The following is a 13,910-nucleotide window of genomic DNA, read 5'->3' as shown; positions in this document are numbered from 1 at the left end:
AATCACTAACAACCAGAAACCACAGAAAGTCAATGACATTTAGCAACTTCTAGCAACTAGCTCAAATAAGCACAGGGGCAGCTACACTAACTCTGTCTCATGAAAGTGGTTACATTTTCAATAAAAACGAGCACATTCTGTGTACAAATAGTTCCTCTAAGGCTGTTTTGTTAAAAAAAAAAAAAAAAAAAAGAGAGAAAAAAAGAAAACACCCAGACTTTTTCCTCAACACACATATTTATTGCAGTATCGAACAAAAAACTGGAACACGTCTTCAATTCTGGATACGTTAGCAGAGCCATTACAACTACAGTCGCTGCCAAACGGATCCAACTCTGGAGTCCAGCCACAGGATCATCCAAACCACACTTATCATAAAACATAAAACTATACACCCATACTCAAGAACTGACCAGATTAAGGTCACAAATGTGAAAAGATTGTAAGAGTCAAAACATCAGTTTCTACATTTATTTAAATCAGTGCAGCGATTTGACTTCTGGTTAGTGAGCTCTACCACCCACACACTGCTACGACTCAAAGCTGTCTCACACTTTGGAAGCATGAATATTTCAAGCATTATGAATTTTTCTTATGTGTCTCTTTAAGTGTGTGCTCAGATTGAATTTCTTTCCACAAGTATTACAAGAATACGGCTTCTCACCTGTGTGAGTTCTTACGTGAGCTCGCAGTGTCGAGTTCTGACCGAATGTTTTTTTACAGGTACTACAAGAATACGGTTTCTCACCTGTGTGAGTTCTTTTATGTTTTTTCAGTGCTGATTTCTGACAGAAACTTTTCCCACAGGTGCTGCAAGAAAACGGCTTCTCACCTGTGTGAGTTCTTATGTGAGCTTCTAGTGCTGACTTCGAAACGAATTCCTTCCCACAGGTGCTACAAGGATGTGATTTCTTACCTGTGTGAAGTTTCAAGAACTGACAGAATTTTGTCCTACAGGTCCAACAACAACAACATGATTTATTACGTGTGTGAACTCTCCGATGTGTAGTCAGATCGGATTCAGAGTTGAACGTTTTTCCACAGTTGTCACATGTTAGAACATTTTTCTTTGTTTCAGTTTTACTCTGACTGTCTGATGCAGGAGTGTTGTCTACTCTCTGATTGTGACCTGTTTTATCTTCTTGGCTCTCTGTTTCAGGAGAGCTGTGAGAAAGGAGCTGCTCACTGTTTAGTTTTTGTTCAGTCTCCTGCTTCAGTCCAAGCTGCTCTCCCTCCTGACTGCTGCAGAGTTCCTCCTGTTCCTGTTTAATATCTAGAGGCTCTGGGTCCTCCTGGTCACAGACCTGCTGCTGTGTGGGGTCTGAAGAGACAAACAGAGAAAAATGATAGAAAAACGGGCAAAAATATTTTGTAAACTCTGAATACTCTCATTACTTTCACATTTCTCTGTGAAAATGACCTGAAATCCATTTTCTAATAATTATCCACACACCAACACAAATCCCTATCCTAATAAGGACACACATATGATCTTTCTCTTAGTATTAAGATATGAACACAAAGCCGAAAACACAAATTAAAAATGAAAACCAACAGAAAGAGACTTTAAAGTGGTCGTCATAGTGATTATACTTTATATCGGGCGATCGACCAAGACTGTCCGAGCCAGGGCTCGAACCGGCAACCTTCTGATTACAAGACAAACTGCCAACTCTTGAGCCACGATCATTATTTGTATCCTTCTGTAACTGTACAGAACTGTACTGAGCTAAAACCTCCAAAATTTCAGGAGCAATAAGTATTTGGACAGGGGGAACAGACTGTGGCAGGATCAGCCTGATATTATTTGTATCCCACTGTAAGTTTACTGTATAAAGAGCTAATATCTCAAAATTTCTGGAGTTAATAAATTAGAATTCTATTAATGTTTTTATCATGCAGTTATGCTACCATGGATAGCTGCGGCCATAAAAGCTCTTTGAGCTCTTTACAACGAACGCTCTCAGTCGCTGTTGCCATTGGCAACAAGTAGCCACATAGACAGCAGTAGTTTTCCCTCACTCGCGTGTCCTCGTGTGACGGATTGTTTTCATCTTCATCTAAACTAAGTACTGGTTGACTGTTTTCATCCTCTCTTTCGGTTTGCTCTGGAACTGAAAAAGGTTGAACAGAAGCCATTTCCAGTGCGCTGCTAACTGTGAACTCGATGCGGTGCAACCGCACTAGCCAGAGTGCATTGAGAAGTAAATAAAAATGGCGGCCTACTGGTAAATCAGCTTTATATAAAATGTGCTGAAAAGGAAAACATTTGGCGTATACCTGATACCATATATATGTTATTGAAAGCCTAGTGCATATTTTAGCGCAAAGATGTGTTAATAGCGGGGTTCCCTTTAAGATTATACAAAGGGTTTATAAGAGAATAGAGTAGAATAGAATAGACCTTTATTATCCCACGGATGAGAAATTTTGGTGTTACAGAACTCTTACAGCAAGAGAAAAAAAATATAAAAAGGAAGACACAGGGTGGTGCTATAAACATAAACAGCCGAAGTTCGTATGTACTGGTAAAAATGTACAGAACGTATAGAAAAATGGAAAAAAATGGAAAAATTTGTATGGAAATGTATAAAATGTACAGTAAACAAAGAAGCTGGTGAGTAAGATGACCAAAAAAATGTTAAGCTGCATTAAAGAGTCTGACAGCTGCTGGTAAGAATGACCTGTGGTAGCGCTCCTTCCTACACTGTGAGTGTGAAAGTCTACTGCTGATCGAGCTGCTCAGTGTTCGTACAGTCTCATGCAGGGGTTGGGAGGTGTTCTATCAGGTGTTCTCCATGATGGATGTTAGCTTAGACAACATCCTCTCCTCCCCAACCTGCTCGATGGACTTCAGTGGACTAGGACAGAGCTGGCCCTCCTGACCAGTTTGTTGAGTTTCCCCCTGTCCCTCTCTGCCACTCCACCAGACCACAGCATAGAAAATAGCAGACGCCACCACAGTGTCATAAAATGTCCTTAGGAGTGTCCTGTTCACCCCGAAGGATCTCAGCCGCCGTAGCAAGTGGAGACGACTTAGACCCATTTTGTAAAGTGCATCTGTGTTTGTGGACCAGTCCAGTTCGTTATTGAGGTGAAAACCCAGGTATTTATACTCCTCCACCATTTCAGTGTCCAAACCCTGGATGTTCACCAGTGTGGCTTCTTGCTGAAGTCAATTGCCAGCTCCTTGGTCTTGCTGGCATTGATGCGAAAATGGTTCTGTTCACACCAGCTGACGAATTCATTGATGACCACTCTGTATTCCAGATCGTTTCCCTCCGACACCCGACCCACAATGGCGGTGTCGTCTGAGAACTTCTGGAGATGGCAAGTGTCCGTGTTATAACTGAAGTCTGCAGTGTACAGGGTGAAGAGGAAAGGGGCGAGTATTGTTCCTTGTGGGGCCCCAGTGCTACAGACTACCACCTCAGACACACAGTCCCACAGCCTCACATACTGGGTTCTCCTGGTGAGGTAGTCAATAATGCATGAGGACAGCTGATGGTCCACTCCCTCTCCCTGCATCTTCTCCCTTAGCACTGAGGGTTGAATTGTATTGAAGGCTCTCCATGGTCTTCATTAGGTGTGAAGTCAGTGCAACGGGTCTGAAGTGGTGGCCTCCCTGGTTTTCATCTTCCTCAGCTGACTTCACACCTGGTCGGTTGTGATGGAGAGGCTGCAGTGTGGGATGAGGGTGGGTGGCTCCTAATGACTAACGTGGAGGGGAGGAGGCAGTAGAGTTGTTAAAAGAAACGGAAGTGGGGCAGGTGAGGTGCTGGGGTGGGGGGGTGCAGAGAGGGGTGAAGGAGGTGTGAAGAGCTCTGGTGGATGGGGTGGGAAGGGCTACTGAATCAAACCTGTTTAGAAATGGTTCAGTCTATTAGCCCACACCTGGACCCCCCCTCCCTCTGCTCACAGTGCTCCGTCCAGTGATGGTGTTCAATCCTCTCACACACCTCTGGTGTTGCTCTGCTAGAGCTGCTCCTCCAGCTTCCTCATGTAGCTGTCCTGTCCTTTCCCCTCCTCATCTCTCTCCTTAGCTCCTTCTGGACTCTCCTCATTTCCTCTCTGTTTCCAGATGTGAAAGCCCTCCTTTTCTGCTCCAGCAGGGTCCTCGGATCTGGAGTCAGCCACGGCTTGCTGTTGGAGTAACACCGTACTTTCCTGGTTGATAAAGTGTTATCCACGCAAAAGTTGATATATTCTATCATGCAGGTGGTTAGTGTTTTATATCCTCCCCATGCTGCATAGCACCACCCAGTCTGTAGTTTTTGAAGCAGTCTTTCAGTGCCATGCTCACCTCTTCAGACCATGCTCTCACATACCTTGTGGTGGGGGGTTGTTTACACACAAAAGGTATGTATGAGGGAACCAGATGGACCAGGTTATGGTCCAAGCGACCCAGTGGGGGGAAAGGGTGATGATGTATATGGATACTTAATATTTGCATACAGTAAGTCCAGTGTTTTGTTTTCCCTGGTAAAACAATCTAAATACTGAGTGAAAGTAGGGAGAGTTAAGGACAAGGAAACATGATTGAAACCTCCAGAGACGAAAAGGAAGGCTTGGGGGTGTCATGTCTGCAGCTGGGACACTACTGTGTGAATTGTCTCACATGCTGCTGCCGTATCTGTCGCTGGCGGGATGTACATGGTTAACGTAAGGTAGGTAATACGGTCGGATGCTAAAAGCTAATAGCTCCACATCTCAAGTACAGCGCTGCTCCTTAACACGGATGTGCCCCAATTTACACCATCTCTCATTCACATACATCACAATCCCCCCCACCTTTCCTCTTGCCGGTCTCCTTTGCGTCCTGATCTGTTCTCACCAGGTGAAATCCAGGAACAGTCACGTGACAGTCTGGAGTGAGGTGTGTTAGCCACGATTCTGTGTAGCACATCATGCTAACCTCCCGGTACTCCCTTTGGAGTCTGGTTAGCACCGCCAGTTCCTCGATCTTATTGGGAAGAGATCTGACATTTCCAATAACGATCGAGGGTACAGATGGTTTGTACCGTCTCTTCCACTCTTGACACTTAACTCCAGCTCTACAGCCCCGTCTCCTCCATTGTAACTCCCTGGGGATCTCTGGTATTTCTCTGGGGTGAATTAGCTGGTTGCTAACAGCTGATCCCTGGTATAAACAATGGAGCTGCTGCTCAATGGCTCTCCGTGTACTGGGTTAAACAGTCCATATTAGAGATGGCATGATACCACTTTTTTATGTCTGATACCGATATCATAAATTTGGATATCTGCTGATACCGATATGAGTCCGATATAGTGTGTTTTTAATCAATAAAACTGTTTTTTTTAAATATCTTGCTGCTTTTTGAATAAGTTCATACACAAGTTTAAAAAAAACAAAAAAACACTAAAGCTATTCTGTTATACCTGTATGCAAAAAATACACTGCACCCAAAATATTTCATAGTTCAGCGACACTGATCAATCTAATGAACTTAAACCTACTCCATCCTCCCTATTCTGGTATTTTAAAGCGTAAGCAACCTAACCAATAGGGTTGGAAACTCCTAGCAACAAAAAAAAAAAAAAAAAAAAAAAAAAAAAAAAAAAAAATAGGGAACCAACCCCCACCCTCCACCTCATGATGCTTAACTTTTATTTGATGCAGTGTGAAAAAAAATGCACAGAAATCAATTATTTTCAAGAATAATTAAATAGATTCAACATCTTTCTTCAACAGAATTGCAGACAGATAAAAACTTTGGTTGTAAGATTCAGATAATTATTTATTAAAAGCTAGACATTTTAAATGAGAATAAGAAAGAAAAGTATGTCTTAGTGCCCCCTTTTCCCTGTTAATGCCCTATCGGCCCCCCTGGCAAAACTTTGCTAGACCCGCCCCTGCACAGTTACCAGCCGTCAGCTAAGTAGAAAACGATCCTGGTCTAGAAAGTAATATTAAATCAATTCTAACAACAGATTATCAAGCTTAAACATGCTGCTGTTGTTCAGCTGCTGGTTTCCTCTTTCTGGCGCAAAGTGGACGATAAACAAACAAGAGAGACGGACTCGCAACAGAAAAGCCGATCAGCTGATCATTGATCAGTTTCATGATTGAAGTAGCAGCAGGAGTGGGAGGGATGAGCGTAGGGAAGGTTTTATGGCTTAAAAATATATTTTAGAAAAGATATGGTTTCCATTTCATTGATTTGTACCTAATGTGGTGGGTCCCAGACCGCACCCCTCCTGAAAATCTAGGAAATACTGTATTAAGAAAACAACCAACAACCCTTTAAGGTAATAAAACATCACTGAGCTAACAGCTTAGTTAGGTTCCAGACTCAAGTCAGTTTCTTTGACTTATACCAAGTGAAGGTTTAATGTTACATGTTAAGAGAAAAGAGATGCATTCATGCTGATTGGACTTTTAATTCTTTCTGTGCTTCTAAAAAGGGAAAAAAACCCTTTAACCTCTGATTAGGATCCTACATGAGTCATATTCATTTTAATAATATAAAAGCAATAATAATTTTACATACCTATTCTATCCAACTTTAACTCTGGTTTCCAGATGGTCTCCAGCAGTGTGAGTCGCTCTTCATCAGTCCAGACAATAATGCCTTCAGTCTCCTGCTTCAGTCCAAGCTGCTCTCCCTCCTGACTGCTACAGAGTTCCTCCTGTTCCTCTTTAATCTGTGGAGGCTCTGGGTCCTCCTGGTCCAGACTGGAGTTCCTCTCCTGGTTACAGACCTGCTGCTCATCCAGACCCTCTTCTTCCTCACAGACATGTTGTTGTGGGAGGTCTTGAGGAGAAAAGAAACACAATAAAAAGGTCAATAATGTGAAAAAATTATTTTTAAAAAGCACTTTGTGCGTTTGGCAGCCATCCTAAAAGGTTGCCCTCTTTAGTGGCCTCCACAGGAGATCATCTGCCTCCACCACACTATCTCTCGCACGCTCCTCTTTCACACTATCTCTCTGCATGTCCTCCTTCACCACAGCCATGAACCTCCTCTGTGGCCTTTCCTCCTCTCTTACTGCCTCCTAACATGTCATCCCCCTCTCTGATTCTTTTGTCTCTGGCCAACAGTAACACAGTTTCCACCAACACCTTGTTGGCCAAAAGGACTCAAGGCTGTCGTTAACTTGGGCCCTGATCGATCCAGTACGGAGGTCAAATTCTTAATTATCCACATTTGGTGAAGATTTTACACCAGATATCCTTCATGACAAACCCCCCAAAGGGAATTTGTTTAAAGCAGTTATATTAAGAAAAGGGCTGTGAATCTACCGAAACACAGGGATGACCGTCTCAGCCAGTGTATTCAAGATAGTGGGTAATAGGGCTGGGCCATATCATACCGTTCACGGTAATACCGGTATAATGTTGGTCAACGATAGAAAAATGAAATATCGTGATAGAATATGGGTAAAACGCGCATGCGCAGTGCCTTTGTTTTCATACGCACACGGCGGAAAAAGCATGGTGGCGAAAGCGGATCGTTGAATGAAACGGATGAACCAGAATTGGTTTGTAAAAATGCTGCAACTTGTGGAACTGGTTTAGCTTTCGTCTGTCAAAAACACAACAAAGCACTATGTTAGATTTAGAATTTAGATGCTTAGAAATATTTACTCATATGCTTAGAGTTTTATAATTAGTTGTAGATTGATAGAGGTTTGATCCTTAGTAGTCTGTGGAGACTCTGTGTGCCTCCCAGAGCACTCTGGGAGGCACACAGAACTTAAGGTCAGGAGAGAGGTTATATCTGCTCTTACTGATATATGGTATAGCAAACACACGGATATCTGTTTAAGTCTAAGTGCCTGTGTCTAAGACACACACACACACACACACACACACGGTACTCTTTGTGTATATGTCATATGTTAATGAACCTATGTATAAAATAAAAGGAGTGCTATGGGGAACCTGGCTGAGAGTCTGACGGAGGTCAAGTGGGTGGAACGACACTTGGCTCCAGGCAGGCCTCCCTCATGCATGAGCAACACAAAGAACTTTGCCTACTCGTGTGTTGCTTTTTGCTGTGTAGTAAATTGTCTTGAATGTTCCAACGAATAGGTTTAAGCTACAAACCTATCACACTATTTTTGGTAGAGCATGCTAGCAGGCCGTTGTTGTTACCGTGTTTTTTGGAACATACGGCACACTTAAAATCAATCCTTTCGACAGTGCCCCTTATAATCCAATGGACCTTATGTATAAATTCTGGTTGTGTTTACTGACCTCGAAACGATTTTATGTCGTACACGGCGCTCAAAAATCTGTCAAGTTTTAGTACGACTTTGCTAAGCTACGAACCCGCACCGCTTGATGGATTGTCGGAGCATTATGGCTATCGTAGGCAGGAGCCTCGCGGAGTGATACGTACTGTGCTTCAACATAATATTACCGTATTGTGTGTGTATAACCTCTTTTTAAGTTTTGTGGATATTATACATGGTTATGCTGAGGATATGTCGGCTAATTTCCACTGGAAATGTCTTTTGGTTAAACTGTCAGCAAGGAATTTGCATTTGCACTCTTAAATTTTTATATAACTTTAATGCACTTAAAAAACAGCTGCTTGTTTAAGTGAAAATACACTGATGCTGTTTTTCTTGCACTAATAAAGTTGTGGAGTTGTAAAGTATTTTGTCTAGTGTCAATTATATCGTCAGTTAGATCGTTATCGCAAATTTTCAAATGTATATTGTGATAAATATTTTTGGTCATATCGCCCTGCTCTAGTGACATTCCACAAACCAACCAATTCTCCTATTTCTAATGGATTCATTCTAAGTTCATTACATTGAATCAGTTTGTTAGAAGACACTAATAAATGTGAATGAGAACAATGTTCTTTTTTCTTATTAAATAAATTGAAAAGATGACTGAGTGTACCTTTAAATAAAGAATTATTTCCACTTCTGGTAACAACTTGTTAAATGTGTATTGTATATCTGAGATCTACCTTTATCTTTACTGCACAGTCTCAGTGCTTGGAAGGAACACTGACACTTGATGAACTCAACAGTGGAATCTGTTTGACAAACACTTTAAATAAATGAATCAAAATATGTCAATCAAAAAAGGAGCTTTCGTTAACTATATTTAAATTTAACTGCAGAAAACTTCGGTCAACATATTTAATCATTTATTGTAATCTGGTTTTGTGCAATGATATAAACTAGTTTAGATTTATTCTGGATATTCTCATCATGGCTGAGGGTAGTGTTATTCCACCTAATCTATCAGTAACCATGGACCTGCACCAGTCCAACATAGTCCATCACTGGACACTGACCCACAGCACTGATAAATACCCAGTTTAACTTCTTCTAGTAAAGTCAGTCACACTGAAGAATAGGGCTGCCACAAACGATTATTTTGATAGTCGACTAGTCACCGATTAATTTTGCGATTAGTCGACTAATCAGATCATCATCCATTGGACGTAAAACGTACAGCTTATTGCACCAGCAGCATCTGCTCTTATATAACTATCATTAGCTTACAGCTTTAAGTGTTTAAGGTATGTGCTAACTAAAAATAAAGACAAGATGATAGTTTGTTAAATTTTAATGAAATTTGCAGATTGTTTCGGTGAAGTTTAATAAACTCCTTGCCATCTAAAATATAACAGGACACCGGAGTATATTCTCCAGCATCTCACACTTCTGATAATCAGTTGTCTGCTTGACGTTTATTCAGCTCTGTAAAAACTATAACTTTAATCTCAGCCAAACCGATTTACTCAGGAACAAATAAAATACTAAAAAAAGCCAAACAATAACATTTTTAAGTTATCTAAATGACTTATATATCATGTTTAACCTGAGTAGCGAAAGACGGCGGTGGGTCTGAAAACGATTTGCCGGGAGTCCGGTGTTCTCACGGCTCTAGTGAGCATTGCCACCGGCTAACTATCGAGCTAGTGGGTAACAGACGTCTCCGAAAACGTCGGAGCGCTTTTGAAAATATGTGGTGTCTTGATAAACTGAGCAGATATTTGAGGTTTACACAGCTACATTCTCGCCTGAAAATATGTTAAACGTTTATTTTGTGACCCAGAAAGAATAATAACAGTAATATTAAAACTAACTAGCTGCCGCCATTGCTGGAAACTGAGCTGGGCTGCCCTATGAATTCTGGGACAGAGCTTCTTCTTCTTCGGGATTTAACGGCAGCTGGCATCCCTGTACATGCAGTGCTGCCATCTTCTGTTTCAGTCCGTTATTACACTCTTAAATCCTACTACTTATTCCTGCGTCTTTTGGGATCTTACAAAGCTTCAAACGACGCGTCGACTATTAAATCAGTCGTCGACGATTTTGATAGTCGACGTAATCGTGACTAGTCGACTACTCGTGGCAGCCCTACTGAAGAATCTGAGCTTCAACAGCACAGAGTTAAAAACATGTCCATACCTATGATGTGTGAGTTTCTGTCGGGTTTCCGGCTGATATCCAGCAGTCTGTGCTGACGGTTGATCTCCTCCTCATACTGGACGATGGTTTTTTGAACCTCTGAGAAGATTTCTTCACAAACAGCAGTTAGTCTCTCCTTGATGAACTCTCTCAGATACTGAGCTGAACTCATTGCTGCTGAGGCTGGGGCTGAGCGGATCGATACAAATGATACAGACATATTGGTATAAGACCCACACTAACGTGAAGGGATCAACACTTTAGTTTGTGTTTCTCACAAATATAGGCCATTCAAGTCTGTCAGGTTTATATTGTTGATTGTCATTTATGCTTAGAAAAATATAACCATATATGCTTAGAGGTGTATAATCGATTGTGTAGTGATAGGATGTGTGATCCTTAGTAGTCTGCAAAGACTGTGTCTTCCAGAGTGTTCTGGCATTCACACTCAGATCCTGGAGTCACAAGAAGAGCTCGGACCTTCTTTTATTGTTTTATGGTATAGCAAACACAAGTACATCTGTTTTAGTCTAGGTGCCTTTTGTTTAGATGAACTGCTGGACTGCAGGTTTAGGGAAGTCGTTCACAGGGTCACATCTTGATTTAGCTAGTAGGCCATCACTGTTTCCCTCATCAGATCGGTTGGTTTTTGAGCTGTTCTTTACTCAAGTGAACTGGCTCCACGCTTCTAAATAAATTACAGTACAATGTTTCTAAATCTCACTGCAACTGCTGCGTCACAATAATCTGTCCTGCTTCATAAATCTGTCCCATAGCTTATATAGTAACACATATCTTATTTTCCTATATCTACTTGTTGTAATTCAGTGGAACTTATTTCCACCTTCCGTGACTGCAGTAACATTTCCTTCATCCATCAATTATCCCAGCTGAAGTAAAAATATTAATAACAATAACAATGAGCTGATTTCACACGATGTTAGTTTTTTGTCATGTTTTCCTGTCTATGCTGAGCTCTTTATCACTTCAGCCATAATCATGAATGTGAATATGAATTGTTTGTTGCTCACATTCAGAACATCTTGTCACTTTTTCCGCCACATTTATTGTCATTCTACCTACTGTTTGAACACTTTGCTCAAACTGCACCTCCTTTCCATTTACTAGACTCAGTCGTGTGTCTTTACCTTGCTGAACTACATCCCTACAAACACTCATCAGAGAGCCGTTTCTCAGTATTTTAGCACTCTTAACCTCCCTACATGCTTATTTATCGCTGTTGTAGCTGAAACTGGTTCCACTCACCGAGCCGAAGACTTTTTCTTCTGGAGACAGTTTTTTTATCCTCGACTTAAATCCGTCCTCGTGTCTCGTTGTCACGGTTACACTGCGCTCACTGTCCGTTTCATCCACATCACAGCTTTACTTTCACTTTTTTTTTTTTTTTTAATTTTCGCCTCTTGTTTGACCTTTTTTTCAACCCCGATCTTCTCTCCCGCCATCGACTTCTGTTCTTATTTCACTTCCTGAAACGTCACGTCCCTCTACTGTTTCCGGTCCCTTCGCAGACCTGCCGGTCAAACCTCCCGTGGACCCTCCCCCCTCCTCTGTTGTTGTGTGCCGTGTTGCCAACTTAGTGACTTTGTCGCTATATTTAGCGAGTTTTCAGACCCCCTTAGCAACTTCTTTTCTAAAAAGCGACTAGCGACAAATCTGGCGACTTTTTCTGGTGTGATTGAAGACTTATTTATGACGACTTTTTGACGTGAAAACACGTATCGCTCTTTCTCTCAACAAGCAGCGGTGCTGCCGTGGGCACGTCACCCGTGCCAAAGCGCTCACAGGCGAAGGATAGTCCTCCCCCAGCTGCTATCAGGGCAGGAGACATTCACACCTGTGCGTCCAAACGGTGAATGAATCGCGCATGAGCGAAGCCGCTGCTCCCGCACTGACTGTAACAGTCAGTTCTTCTTTTACTGTTATGCTGTTTTGTGGATCACAAGGTTTAAAACTACTTATAAACACACACACACACACAAAGTAACTCCACCAGAGTGCCAATTTCGGGTCACGTTTGCTGGTCCAAGCCCGGGTAAAGGAGCAGAGTTGGAATTATGACATTAAAAAACAATTGCTAAAATAAATTTAATTTGTAGTTCTAAATAAATTCTAACTGCATTTAGGACGTTTTTTATTGACTTCATGTCTCGTCCACGATGTTATTTCTCTCTCCAACAATGTAGGTTACAATTACATTAGTGTAACCGGTTTCTGCCTCATCCCGCTGCAACAGTTCGACCCAAACAGACTCCTCGACTCTGCGTTGTGTTGTGTTTTTAAGAAGACAAGGAGTCTCTGATCGATCGTTGCCACTTTATTTCCTGAATGGAAACAACGGTGTTGTATCAGTGCAAATGGCTCGCCACACACCACTCCGCACAGCACACTCTCGTATGGCTACGGCAGACTGGCCGCGATTACTGCAGCAATATTACAATTTCTAATATACAATAAAATAACAGCAACAACAAATGATGTACCTGAATGGAAACAACGGTGTTGTATCAGTGCAAATGGCTCGCCACACACCACTCCGCACAGCACACTACGGCAGAACATCCCATTAGCATTCCGCTTTAGCATACAGTTTTACACAATAATAAACAAATGACAAGTACATAAAACTAGTGTTGGACATGTGTCCACTAAGCACTTATTACACTCGGTGCCCATCAGCTAATCAAACATGTTTTATGTGTCTGTACTACTTAGCTATATCGTGTGCGGAACAATACAACTCACCTCTCGTATGGCTACGGCAGACTGGCAGCGATTACTGCAGCCAGCTCACCTAACCAGCCACGCCGAGAGGGGGGCGCTGTTTCCCCATTACACTGACATTTGTGGCAAGTGGAATAATACCACATAAACACTGTTACATTCCCCCCTGCTGAATTCCACTTGCACACTCAAATAAACAAACACCACAAACAAAAAAAACAAAAAAAAACCCCTTAAAAAAAAAAAACAGGTACACCACAGTCACCATAACACAAACAGAGGACAAAAACCCAATAATCCTCAAAAAAAAGAACAAGATAAAAAAAAATCCAATAGCTAATCCACAGCTATCAACATGTGATAAATCTGTTCAGTAATACCAGGTCGTACAGTTACAAAGAAAATTCAGTCAGAGGACTATCCCCAAAGGAAGTAGAAAAAGAAGTTGGCCAGACCCCTTCCAAAAAAAGAACAAAATATGCCAGTTACATATTTCATCACATCATAACTGTACGCCACTCTGACACAGAAAAATCAACGACAAATAATCAGTTTCAATTCTAAAGATCAGAGTCCCACTTCAACAACAATAGAATCAACTCACAGTTATCAACAATATTTAAACTTTAACAGGTCTTTGATGCATCATTTCAATCAACCTGGAAACAGGCTTAAGTAACCGTCCCACTCTCGATCTAGCACGGGTCCCCACCACCCTGCTAACATCAATCGGGTCTGCGTTGGGCGGAACAACTGTGGTTGAG

General features: G+C 41.7%; 1 protein-coding gene across 2 annotated transcripts; it reads right to left on the bottom strand.

Annotated features, from left to right (window-relative positions):
• Positions 1–218: 218 nt before the first annotated feature.
• LOC146390319 (uncharacterized) lies at positions 219–13,246 on the bottom strand. 2 transcript variants are annotated; one of them, XM_084923396.1, is made up of 4 exons: positions 11,671–13,246; positions 10,405–10,593; positions 6,513–6,776; positions 219–1,321 (listed from the first exon to the last, which is right to left on the bottom strand). In XM_084923396.1, exons 2-4 carry the CDS (start codon positions 10,574–10,576, stop codon positions 573–575), a joined length of 1,185 nt encoding a protein of 394 aa, XP_084779522.1. In that variant the 5' UTR covers positions 10,577–10,593; positions 11,671–13,246; the 3' UTR covers positions 219–572. The 2 variants fall into 2 exon arrangements, with proteins under 2 accessions (XP_084779522.1, XP_084779520.1); XM_084923394.1 differs by having other exon boundaries at positions 12,906–13,246.
• Positions 13,247–13,910: the final 664 nt, after the last annotated feature.

Source organism: Perissodus microlepis, chromosome 3 (genome assembly GCF_051167445.1).
Source record: "Perissodus microlepis isolate ML-2025 ecotype Zambia chromosome 3, ASM5116744v1, whole genome shotgun sequence".
NCBI lineage: Eukaryota > Metazoa > Chordata > Actinopteri > Cichliformes > Cichlidae > Perissodus > Perissodus microlepis.
This window is presented reverse-complemented; position numbering and strand designations above follow the sequence as displayed.

Excerpts from the sequence above, each read along its gene's own strand:
- LOC146390319 (XM_084923394.1), bottom strand. The coding sequence starts at position 13,008 with ATGCTAAAGCGGAATGCTAATGGGATGTTCTGCCGTAGTGTGCTGTGC. Across the intron at positions 10,594-12,905 it reads ACACCGTTGTTTCCATTCAG|CCCCAGCCTCAGCAGCAATG; the intron begins GTACATCATTTG and ends CGATCCGCTCAG. Across the intron at positions 6,777-10,404 it reads CAGAAACTCACACATCATAG|ACCTCCCACAACAACATGTC; the intron begins GTATGGACATGT and ends TTTCTCCTCAAG.